The 12,661-nt window shown below is 35.9% G+C and overlaps 1 protein-coding gene across 1 annotated transcript in view; it reads right to left on the reverse strand.

The window, feature by feature from the left end:
- LOC136863441 (proteasome activator complex subunit 4A) overlaps positions 1–12,661 on the reverse strand; it is a 1,047,550-nt gene that overhangs the window by 865,240 nt on the left and 169,649 nt on the right. Inside the window, exon 7 of the mRNA XM_068225934.1 lies at positions 11,685–11,882. Within this exon, the coding sequence (XP_068082035.1) occupies positions 11,685–11,882 (198 nt within the window). The remainder of the gene's footprint in view (positions 1–11,684; positions 11,883–12,661) is intronic.

Below are 12,661 nucleotides of genomic sequence, written 5' to 3' on the forward strand. Positions count from 1 at the left end.
ACATCATAAAAAACAATCTGTTGAAACATAGCACATTGAGTAGAATCGAAATTGATGAATGGTTAAAATTACTTAATTTCGTTTTAGACAACAACTATTTTACCTTCAATAAGAAAATTTACAAACAAGAAGGTCTAGCGATGGGAGACCCGTTATCTGGAATACTAGCCGACATATACTTAGATAATCTCGAACATAGTAAGATTATTAATAACATCAACGGACTCTGTCTTTGGCATCGCTATGTTGATGATACCATAGCTATCATTGATAAACAAATCAACAACAGCAATAACATACTATCATTCCTCAACAACTTAGATAATAATATCAAATTCACTAAAGAAGATGAGATCAATAACTCTTTGAACTTCTTAGATATCAAAATCACACGAGCATTGAACAAATTCGACTTCCAAATATACAGAAAACCCACCTTTTCTCCAACAACCATAAAAAATGATTCTTTACATCCCAACTCACATAAAAAAGCCACTTATCACAGTTTAATATATAGAGCATTAAAGATCCCTATGTCCTCTACTAATTTAAAGAAAGAATTACTATTCATCAAGGAAATAGCTAAATTCAATGGATTTAACACGAATATGATTGATAAAATCATCAATAAAACCAAACTGAAACTAGCTACCAATTTAACTCCATTAAAACCCGTCAAACCAAAATACGCTAAATTCACGTTCACTAACCATAGCATTTACCCGATAACCAATTCATTAATGAAGCACGAAATAAAAATAGCCTACACAACAAAAAACACTAATCGCAATTTATTCTTCAATCACAACTCTATCAACATCACAGACAATAGTTACTCTGGATCAGGAATATACAGATTGAAATGCTCTACATGTAATTTTTCTTATGTTGGCCAAACTGGCCGCAGCTTCTCTACCAGATACGCCGAGCATTACAATGCCCAAAGACACAACAAATTCTCCGCAATGGCCAACCATATGAGGGACACCGGGCACAAATTCACCACAATAGAACAAGACCTCCATATCCTAAAAAGAGTTGATAAAAGCAAACTCATGACAGAATATGAAAACTTATTTATTTTCCTCGACCAACATTTTAATAAAGATAAAAATCTAAATGACACTATTGATAAAAAAAGCCCCTTGTATGAACAGATTCTTATTTTATTACGAGAATCAACTTCCCTCACCAACAAATTCTTAAAAATCTTCAACCTCACATCAATTAGAGTTCCCACCTCCCCTACAGCCAATATACCCCCCTCCCTTCCCCCCGCCGCTAGTACCTCTAATTCAAATACAACCAATAAACCCATAGCCACACCCACCGGAACATCGCTCCCTCCAATAGCCTTACACCGTTACAACACGCGCAGTAATACACTCTCTTCCTTCCCTCCCACCAATAGCAGCCCCCCTCTAATAGTTACGTCAACGCAAACAGATCCCCCTCCAGCACAAAACTTCAGTTATAACACACGTAGCAAGAAGTCTACTGTTGCAAATACTTCTAACTCATAATATTACAAGCTATCTTTGTCACCGTCAAATGGTAAGTGCATAAGATTCTACTTCAATATTTTTCAAATGTCTTTTCACACAATTAACTCTACGTTTCTTGCTTCCATTTACAGATTCCACTTGTATATGCTTTTTCAACTAGAATATCTACAAACTCACAATTTACAACATTTGAACATCACTTCAAATTTTGAGATGGTCCATAGTGATCCTATTTGAAACTGTTCTTCAACTTCTATTCACCAACTTCATATCCTCAACGTGTTCTACAACTTCACCATATGCATCTGACTTTCATCTTTTTTCTTCAAGATCATGATGAACTTCGGATCTCCCGACTAACTTTGACTTTTACTCTCTCCTCTTTACTTTGATTATATAAGATTTTTCGCCATCGTCAAATTATAACCGCCATTACTATCAACTTTACTTTTATGCAATCTTACTACTTGTTGTTTAACAATCTGTTTTAATCCATTGTACTTATTTTAGCAGCCTTCTAAGGTTAATTTTGTTAATACTTCCACTATTGTATCTCATCACATTGTATTTTCAAACCATCATTGTTATTTTTAATGTTATTTTACTTCAAATCTCTTCAAGATTTTAAAATTCATTTCATCACTACATGTTATTTAGACGCTTATTTTTAATTTAAGGTTAAGACTATGGCTGATGATGCCTTCAGAGAAGGCGAAACATGTCCCACTATTAGCTAACAAATTTATGTAAATCATCCAAGACGATTTTGTATTGATTAGGTGGTCTAATAAATAACTTAATGTTATTATTTCAATTCAACATACCACTTAGTCGAGCAGCTCTTCTTCTTTCTCTCAATTCTTCCCAACCCAAACACTGCAACATTTTTGTAACGCTACTCTTTTGTCGGAAATCACCCAGAACAAATCGAGCTGCTTTTCTTTGGATTTCTTCCAGTTCTTGAATCAGGTAATCCTGGTGAGGGTCCCATACACTGGAACCATACTCTAGTTGGGGTCTTACCAGAGACTTATATGCACTCTCCTTTACATCCTTACTACAACCCCTAAACACCCTCATAACCATGTGCAGAGATCGGTACCCTTTATTTACAATCCCGTTTATGTGATTACCCCAGTGAAGATCTTTCCTTATATTAACACCTAGATACTTACAATGATCCCCAAAAGGAACTTTCACCCCTTCAACGCAGTAATTAAAACTGAGAGGACTTTTCCTATTTGTGAAACTCACAACCTGACTTTTAGCCCCGTTTATCAACATACCATAGCCTGCTGTCCATCTCACAATATTTTCGAGGTCACGTTGCAGCTGCTCACAATCTTGTAACTTATTTATCACTCTATAGAGAATAACATCATCCGCAAAAAGCCTTACCTCCGATTCCACTGGTCCGATAACACTGCCCTGAGGAACTCCCCTCTCAACTATTACAGGGTCAGACAAAGCTTCGCCTACTCTAACTCTCTGAGATCTATTTTCTAGAAATATAGCAACCCATTCAGTCACTCTTTTGTGTAGTCCAATTGCACTCATTTTTGCCAGTAGTCTCCCATGATCCACCCTATCAAATGCTTTAGACAGGTCAATCGCGATACAGTCCATTTGACCTCCAGAATCCAAGATATCTGCTATATCTTGCTGGAATCCTACAAGTTGAGCTTCAATGGAATAACCTTCCCTAAAACCGAATTGCCTTCTATCGAACAAGTTATTAATTTCACAAACATGTCTAATATAATCAGAAAGAATGCCTTCCCAAAGCTTACATACAATGCATGTCAAACTTACTGGCCTGTAATTTTCAGCTTTATGTCTATCACCCTTTCCTTTATACACAGGGACTACTATAGCAACTCTCCATTCATCTGGTATAGCTCCTTCGGCCAAACAATAATCAAATAAGTACTTCAGATATGGTACTATATCCCAACCCATTGTCTTTAGTATATCCCCAGAAATCTGATCAATTCCAGCCGCTTTTCTAGTTTTCAACTTTTGTATCTTATTGTAAATGTCACTGTTATCATATGTAAACTTTATTACTTCTTTGGCCTTAGTCTCTTCCTCTATCTCGACATTATCCTTGTAACCAACAATCTTTACATACTGCTGACTGAATACTTCTGCCTTTTGGAGATCCTCACATACACACTCCCCTTGTTCATTAATTATTCCTGGAATTTCCTTCTTGGAACCTGTTTCTCCCTTAAAATACCTATACATACCCTTCCATTTTTCACTAAAATTGGTGTGGCCACCAATTATGCTTGCCATCATGTTATTCTTAGCTGCCTTCTTTGCTAGATTCAATTTTCTAGTAAGTTCCTTCAATTTCTCCTTACTTCCACAGCCATTTCTAACTATTTCTTTCCAGTCTGCACCTCCTTCTTAGTCTCTTTATTTCTCTATTATAATAAGGTGGGTCTTTACCATTCCTTACCACCCTTAAAGGTACAAACCTGTTTTCGCATTCCTCAACAATTTCTTTAAACCCATCCCAGAGTCTGTTTACATTCTTATTTACCGTTTTCCACCGATCATAGTTACTTTTTAGAAATTGCCTCATACCTGCTTTATCAGCCATATGGTACTGCCTAACAGTCCTACTTTTAAGACCTCCCTTTCTATCACATTTATTTTTAACTACCACAAAAACAGCTTCATGATCACTAATACCATCTATTACTTCAGTTTCCCTATAGAGCTCATCTGGTTTTATCAGCACGACATCCAGGTTATTTTTCCCTCTGGTTGGTTCCATCACTTTCTGAATCAGCTGTCCTTCCCATATTAACTTATTTGCCATTTGTTGGTCATGCTTCCTGTCGTTCGCATTTCCTTCCCAATTGACATCTGGCAAATTCAGATCTCCCGCTACAATCACATTTCTTTCCATGTCGTTTCCCACATAGCTGACTATCCTATCAAATAATTCTGAATCCGCATCAGTGCTACCCTTTCCCGATCTGTACACTCCAAATATATCAAGTTGCATATTATCTTTAGAAATGAGCTTTACACCTAGAATTTCATGTGTCTCATCTTTAACTTTTTCGTAGCTTACAAATTCTTCTTTCACCAGAATGACAACTCCCCCTCCCACCTTTCCTATCCTATCTCTACGACACACACTCCAGTGCCGTGAGAAAATGTCTGCATCCATTATATCATTTCTCAGCCATGATTTAACTCCTATTACAATATCTGGTAAATATATATCTATTAAATTACTTAATTCTATTCCTTTCTTTACAATACTTCTACAGTTCAACACTAACAATTTTATGTCATCCCTACTTGATTTCCAGTTCCCTGTTCCCTTACACCGCTCCCTAGGCCATCCCGTTTCCCTGAATGTACCTCCCTATTACCCTTCCAAACAAATTTCCTAACTTATACGTACCACTGCGGTTTAAATGAAGGCCATCCGAGCGCAGATCCCTATCTCCTACCCACCCATTAGGATCTAGAAATTTCACTCCCAGTTTCCCACATACCCACTCCATAGTCTCATTTAAATCCCCAATCACCCTCCAGTCAGTATCCCTCCTACACAGTATTCCACTAATAACAATCTCCGCTTTCTTAAACTTCACCCGTGCTGCATTTACCAGATCCCACACATCTCCAACAATGTTGGTACTTATATCAGCTTGCCTTACGTTGTTGGTACCAACGTGAAACACTACCACCTTCTCCTTCCCCTCCTCCCTCTCTTCTACTTTCCTCAACATCTGCCTCAACCTAATTCCTGGATAACATTCTACCCTGGTTCCCTTTCCTCCACACTCTTTCCCCACGTGTCTAACAATGGAATCCCCCATGACCAGAGCCTCAATCCTACCCACCTCATTTGATCCCCTCCCCTCCTGGTCAGCCCTATCTTTCCTGATAGCTTCAGAAGCTACTTCCTCCTCCCTTTTCTCCTTCCCATGACCCTGTTCCACCTGTCTTTTCCTATCCTCTACTCTACATTTCCCTTTCCTACCTTTTCCCTTCCTCCTACTTCCATGCATCTCAGCAACAGTTCCCTGTCCCTCATCTTCCCTCTGTTGTTCTACCTGGAGTGACTCGTACCGATTTCGCACAGACACCTGTCCTGAATTCTGATCCTGAGTAGAGCCCTTGGCCTGCAATCTCCTTCCCCTTAGAACATTAGACCACCTGTCTTCTACAACTCCTCCCTTTCCTTCCCCTCCCTCTTGTACACCTACTGTAACCTGTACGTTGTTTGAGGGAGTCCTATCTTCCGTCCTGTCTTCTGTGAGAATCCTAATTATCTCAATCAAACTTTCCAACTCCTCCCTCATACCCCTCAATGCCTCACCACACCCACAATAAGTACACTCGCGCTCCTTAGCCATTCTTAACGGGGGAAAAATTTTAAATTAAAAAATAAAATAACTTATTTGCAAAAAAATAAATGAACGGAGGGATATATTGTCTGGGATAGTACACAACAACAAGGTAATTAATATACGACTACACTACAATACTATTTAGTCGTGCTCTATTTTTTATCCTACAACCCCTAACAGGATAAAAGCTGCTGTTAATTACTGAATATCGAAAGTAATACACAAGAACTACACAATTCCAAACTGCAATTAAGCCTATCCTAATTTCAACAATATTTTAGTAAGAGTTTCTACGGATTCCTCTACTACACCAGTACTACACAAATATTTTACAATAATAAAATAAGCACACTCAATTCTAATAGAATATTACTCGTATACTACTGTACAGTACACTACAGTAATTTTTAAACTACTTTCAGACGTATCCTAATTACGATACCGGTACCGTACCGTATGTCACTACTAAGCACAACAGAAATGAAATTTGCAAGAACTACTGTACTCAAAGATTACCAATGAAGCTAAATGCTTAGACAAATTATTATTAGTATTACGGTCTAATAGATATACACGAAAGATAACACACGAATATAGCAGGCAAGATACGGCACTATCTAAATGTACTGTATCTATACTACAATGTATCTACACTACACTACACTGCGTTTGGTTAAATGCTTAAGTATCGAAAGGATTGCCGTACACGAAGAAAAACACGAATATAACTGGCAAGATACTATCTAATATATTATACCTTATCTTCACTACAATTCTACTGAAATGTGGTTATGTGATTATTACAGCTAGTGGATTACTATTATTTTCCCTACTCCACGGGACGGAGAAAAAAAAGTGTCCTTAATTAGGCCTACTGAAAAATACGAGGTTGTCTACAATAATTTCTCAAATGTTTCTATCAAAACTACTACTACTACTACTACTACTACTCCAGGGACTTGAACTGCAATTACTGGGATATATGAACTTTATTATTATTAATATTATTAGCTAACCGCTCATAGGCCTAAATACTGAAAGATCGAGGGAGCGAAATATAAATTACGGATACTAACTACCTACTCAGAAGTACAAATGAATGGAATACAAGGTCAGCAGATTTTTATTTATATTTACTTGATTGCTAAGAAGTTATATCATGTTCAAGATCATGCTTTCACGTCTCTGCACAGTATTTAAAATACAATTTACTGTTGGTCTTTATAGCTATTGTTGAGAGTGAAGGAGAATTTCCTGTTGTGTATGTTTATCAGGAACTCAAGGGAGACTTCATTACTTAGTCGGAACATAGAAAAAATGATGAACTCTTCTCAGAAGAACTCTTAAGGTTTCACCTTACTTTTTCCTGCCTGCTGGCTCTTCAGAAGTGTGTGCGCGTGCATTTTGTATTCAGGAATCATTCAAGGCAAATATTTTCGCACTGCAAGATGTGTGGTTAAGGTTATTTTTAATATGTATAACTTTTGCTTTCTCAACGATTCATTTGTTTCTATATTCGTCCCTGTTTTTATCTCCTCGTAAGATGTGTATTGTTTAATGTAGCACCTTGTGTAAAAAATGGGTTAAATGAAGAAGTTATATCATGTTCAAGATCATGCTTTCACGTCTCTGCACAATATTTAAAATGCAATTTACCGTTGGTCTTTATAGCTATTTGAGAGTGAAGGAGAATTTCCTGTTGTGTATGTTTATCAGGAACTCAAGGGAGACTTCATTACTTAGTCGGAACATAGAAAAATGATGAACTCTTCTCAGAAGAACTCTTAAGGTTCACCTTACTTTTTCCTGCCTGCTGGCTCTTCAGAAGTGTGTGCGTGTGCGTTTTGTATTCAGGAATCATTCAAGGCGAATATTTTCGCACTGCAAGATGTGTTGTTAAGGTTATTTTTAATATGTATAACTTTTGCTTTCTCAACGATTCATTTGTTTCTATATTCATCCCTGTTTTTATCTCCTCGTAAGATGTGTATTGTTTAATGCAACGCCTTGTGTAATATAAATGTCTACATGCTGGCCTATTTCCCACATTTTGGCTGAAAATGACGCCAAACAGCGTTGAAACTAGTCCCAAGTGTAAATATATGGTGTAAATAAACTATAACATTTATTGTATTGAAAAGGTGGACCCTTTTTAGTTTCCTATCTTCCATTCTCAGTTCAATACGGACAAAAATGAAATTCTTAGATTTAAATACACTACACCCTTTGTTCACGACTGTAGCCAACAATGCAATATTTGAATATGAGGAGCGACAATAATCAATAACAATACGACTGTTAACTATTACCGTGTAATCTCTTTAACTTCTTTTTAAATGGAAGTTTATTACAGGCGTATCGTGTTTTTTAATGTAGTAAATTATTACCTTCGCGATGGTTTGAACGTATATCTATACGAAATACCGGAGAAGTTGCTGCAGAAGTTACGGTACTATTCCTTATGATAATCTGCCTTTGTAAGTACAACCAACGAACCTACAGATATTTACAAATATTTTTAAAGTTAATATTGTTACCTAAAGTATTACCTAAACCTAAATTCGAAACAAGGTGCACCTAGCTAGCCTACTTAACCTAGAAAACGTAATTTACTGAAGACCAACTGAATTACTTGTTACAAAATTTAAATAATTATTACTACTCCCAATTTCTACCAACAAGCACTAAACACCACTATATAAACAGCACTAAATGAATCAGATATACACAAAATTAAGCTATTTCAATAGGTTTTCACTACTTTATCACTACAATAATACACGAGCTCTCTCAACAGCCAACCGTTCTCAAACGCATCCAACATTTTGTAATCCATTCTTTTTACATGTCCAAACCATCTCAGTCTTGCTTTCTGTACCTTCAGTACTAACGGTTCTATATTTAGTTCTTCTCTGATTTTAATATTTTTAATTCTATCTCTTCTTCTTGTCTTTTTAACCGATGTTCTTAAAAATTTCATTTCTACTGCCTGGATCTTACTATCTTGTCTCTTATTAGTTATCAGCATTTCTAGTCCATATGTTACAATTCGTATGAAATACTGTTTATAAAATGGTAATTAAATCATATTAATTAAATTCAAGAGGACAAACTGGGGCAAATATTTGCTTAAAAGAAGGGGAGTAAAGGATTGGAACAACTTACCAAGTGAGATGGTCAATAATTTTCCAATTTCTTTGCACTTATTTAAGGAAAAGCTACGAAAACAACAAATAGGGAATCTGTCACGTGGGTGACTGCCCTAAATTCAGATCAGTAGCGAATGATTGATATTCACACATTCATCATACCGATGTTTCTACCCTTAATTGATATCATGAACTATAATATGAACATACAGATAAAAAGAATCTAAAATACACTACAGAAGCCATTAAAAACGGTGCAATTTACTTCATGATATGTACACAATTTATCAGAAAGAATGTGAAAATGTTTAAAATTAGAAGTTTAAAGGTTTAAAATTCAAAATCTACTTTTTATCTAACTGGTTAAAATAATGATTCTGTAGACTATTACATGTTACATAACAATTTTGATTTTATTTAATTGAAACAGCCATGAAAGGAATTTTTCCCATATAATAATTCTGAACAGATCTCACTATTTCAATTACAAAACAAATGTTTGGAATACTTTGTCTACTCTGCAGCCACTAGCTACTGTAGAGGAATCTGAATGGCATTTGCTGTAGTCATAACTAAACTCACCAAAGAATAAATGTTTTGAACGTGTTCTTTATAATGAAAATGGAACTAGTACTGTTCTAAAAATATCACATTCATACAGATTAAAAATAAGAATTCTTCATTTATTTCGGAGAAATTTTCACACATCATCAATATATAGGGACCTGAAAAAATTGCATTTGCGATAAATGCAAATTTTTGAATCTTGTTCTGAATCCAAGCCTATGATAATTATAATGTGGAATAAAATCATTTTTACGCACAAATAGAAGTGCGATGAAATGCAAATTGTGACCCAAAATGCGAAATTAGTATGAAAATGCAATTATGGTGCAACTACTCAAAATATGATGCATAAATCTTTCTGGATCGAAAAGAGAGCTGCAAGGTGCTTCTGTGAACTATCTTGATGCAGGAAATGCTACAAACTGCTCTCATGCTGTTTTAGAAGCTCTGCACAGTTTTAGTGTACCATATGATGCAGTTAAAGTGTTTGTTAGTTACAGTGCCCCATACATGACCCAGTATTATGAAACATTAAGTGTGGTCATAGGGGATCATTTAATGCATGTACAGTGCTGGGCACATAAGATCAGCTTGGGTGGCAATAGTTGGGTCGCAGTGATGACAGATTTAAATCATGTGGTTGCAATGCTAAAGTCTGCATTTTTGAACACAAGAAAGCGAAAATATAATTATTCACAATTCTTAACATCAAACTACGGTGCTTCAAGGGAAGCAAAGCTTTTTCCTGCACCTGTCATAATCCGATGGAATAGCTGGTTTCAGGCTGTCTTCTATTTGAGTGCTCACTTTACTGATGTTGTTGCATTTTTCAAAATGTCTGACATGAAAGACATCAACAACTATGGTATTAAGTACCTGACTGATCTTAGTGACCGAGGCTTCACTCCCACATGGTTTCTGTCACAGATCATGCAGCTGGATTGGTTGACCACCTTACTGAACTTGAAGGGTCTCTGTATCCTACCTCTCATTTCCTTTACCCCAAACTGCATAACCTTGACGCCAGTTTTACCTTCATTTGTGAGGGGAATTTTTCTGCGGTAACGAATGATGCTTTGATTAAGCTCACTCCTCTACAGCAGGCTGCATGTAGAGACACATTTGTCAAAGCTGCTCATTCTTCACAGTGCAAGCTAGCCTCATTGAAAGCTAACGACTGCCAACCATAAGCATTTTGTGTCAATTTCTCAAGCTTTGTATCCAAAAAGTGTAATTTTGAATAACAATGATAAATTAGATGAGCTTGAGAAATTGTTTGGAGTAACAGATCTCTCACGAAATGATATCTGATCTGGTTACTGTTCTCTGAAACATGCAATTCAAATCCAGATAAAAGAAAGTGAAAAATATGATGTCATGCTTGCATTAACTGCAGTTCAGACAGAATTCAGCATATTTGCTAAATACTGTCTTGAGTTGTTGTGGACCCCAACGAACAATTTAGATAGCCAGCGCGTGTTGTCTCATTACAACACAGTAGTTAAAGACAGGCGGTGCAATTTGAAAAAAAGCAATGCCGAAATACTGACAATGCTTCCGTTTGAACAATGAATTTGTATTGTGTGTGAACCAAGGACAATAATTGTACTTCATAAACTTGGAATCGTTAAAATTAATAAAACCATGCGATTATTTTAACTTTGTAAATAGACGCTAATTTTGGAAAAAATAGATGCTAATTTTGAAACAAATAGATGCTAATTTTTCAGGTCCCTATCAATATATTACAAAAGGAATCCACATGAAACCCTAAGTAGGAAGCTTAAATATCAACACAAATACATGGGAATGTTTCACACTTACTGTGAATGCTACAACTTGAAACTCAATCTACATATGAGCAATTTGCAGAGTTCTGGGTAACGGGTAAGGAAATTAAATGAAGTGAAATGCAACATTTGCCAAGTAACCTAAGTTAATGTTAAACAACTCTGAAACAGCAGATAATAAACTATTCACTGGATGAGTTCCCTCTGAAATCTATTTACCCCTGCGGTCTAAAAAACCACAGAGGATGCATTTTACAGTGTCCGTATAGTAATTAGTATCACTGTACTTACCAAAACATATACAATCCATAGAGCTATTGAAGAAGTATCCAAGTTTCTAATTTTAAAGTCATTTGCATTACATCTCTTGTATACAACCGGTAAACCAAATGCTCTTAAAAATCGGTTAAACATGGCAGGAATGTATGGTTCCCAGTCGATGTAGCCAATATTATGGCGAGCTAGACGAGCCATCAACCACATCATATCCTGAAAAAAAAAAAAAAAAAAAATCCTTAGTGTGTAAAAAAATATGCTAATTTTTCTATATAGGTCACACTCGATTAAAATCCTTCTATTATTTTTAACCTTCTTTAAGTTAAAGCCTAACTCTTTTACAATAAACAAGAACATTGTTTATCTGGCCCTCATTAATCCAGATCTCCAGTTGATCCGGATCAAATATAAAGTCTTTTCCACCAAGGATAGTTATGGACAGGTATTGGAAGTAATTCGGCCACGGTCTATCAAAGGTATATCACACCTGGAAACGCAAAGTATCACAAGTGACAAAATACAAATTTTACAGGAGATTATAAAAATGATTAACGAGTCGAATACTAACAGTTTAAGCCATTTCTGTTTGTATTCTACTCCAGAAACAAAATTTTCACCTTATTGTCATATATTAGGTTATGTATTTATTCAATCATAGCCAAAAAGAACATATGTTAAAGATATCAATGTTGCTTAAGATTGTTTGTAGGTCATTGTCGAGTGCACTGTTTAACAATGGCAAATAAGTTAATACGGGAAGGGCACCTGATTCAGAAAGTGATGGAACCAACTAGAGGGAAGAATATTCTCGATGTGGTGCTGGTAAAACCAGATGAGCTTTATAGAGAAACCGAAGTAATAGATGGTATTAATGATCACAAAGCTGTTTTTGTGGTAATTAAAAATAAATGTGAAAGAAAGGAAGAGATTAAAATTAGGACTGTTAGGCAGTACCATATGGCTGATAAAACAGGCATGAGGGAGTTTTTAAT

Source organism: Anabrus simplex, chromosome 2, assembly GCF_040414725.1.
Source record: "Anabrus simplex isolate iqAnaSimp1 chromosome 2, ASM4041472v1, whole genome shotgun sequence".
Classification (NCBI taxonomy): Eukaryota; Metazoa; Arthropoda; class Insecta; order Orthoptera; family Tettigoniidae; genus Anabrus; species Anabrus simplex.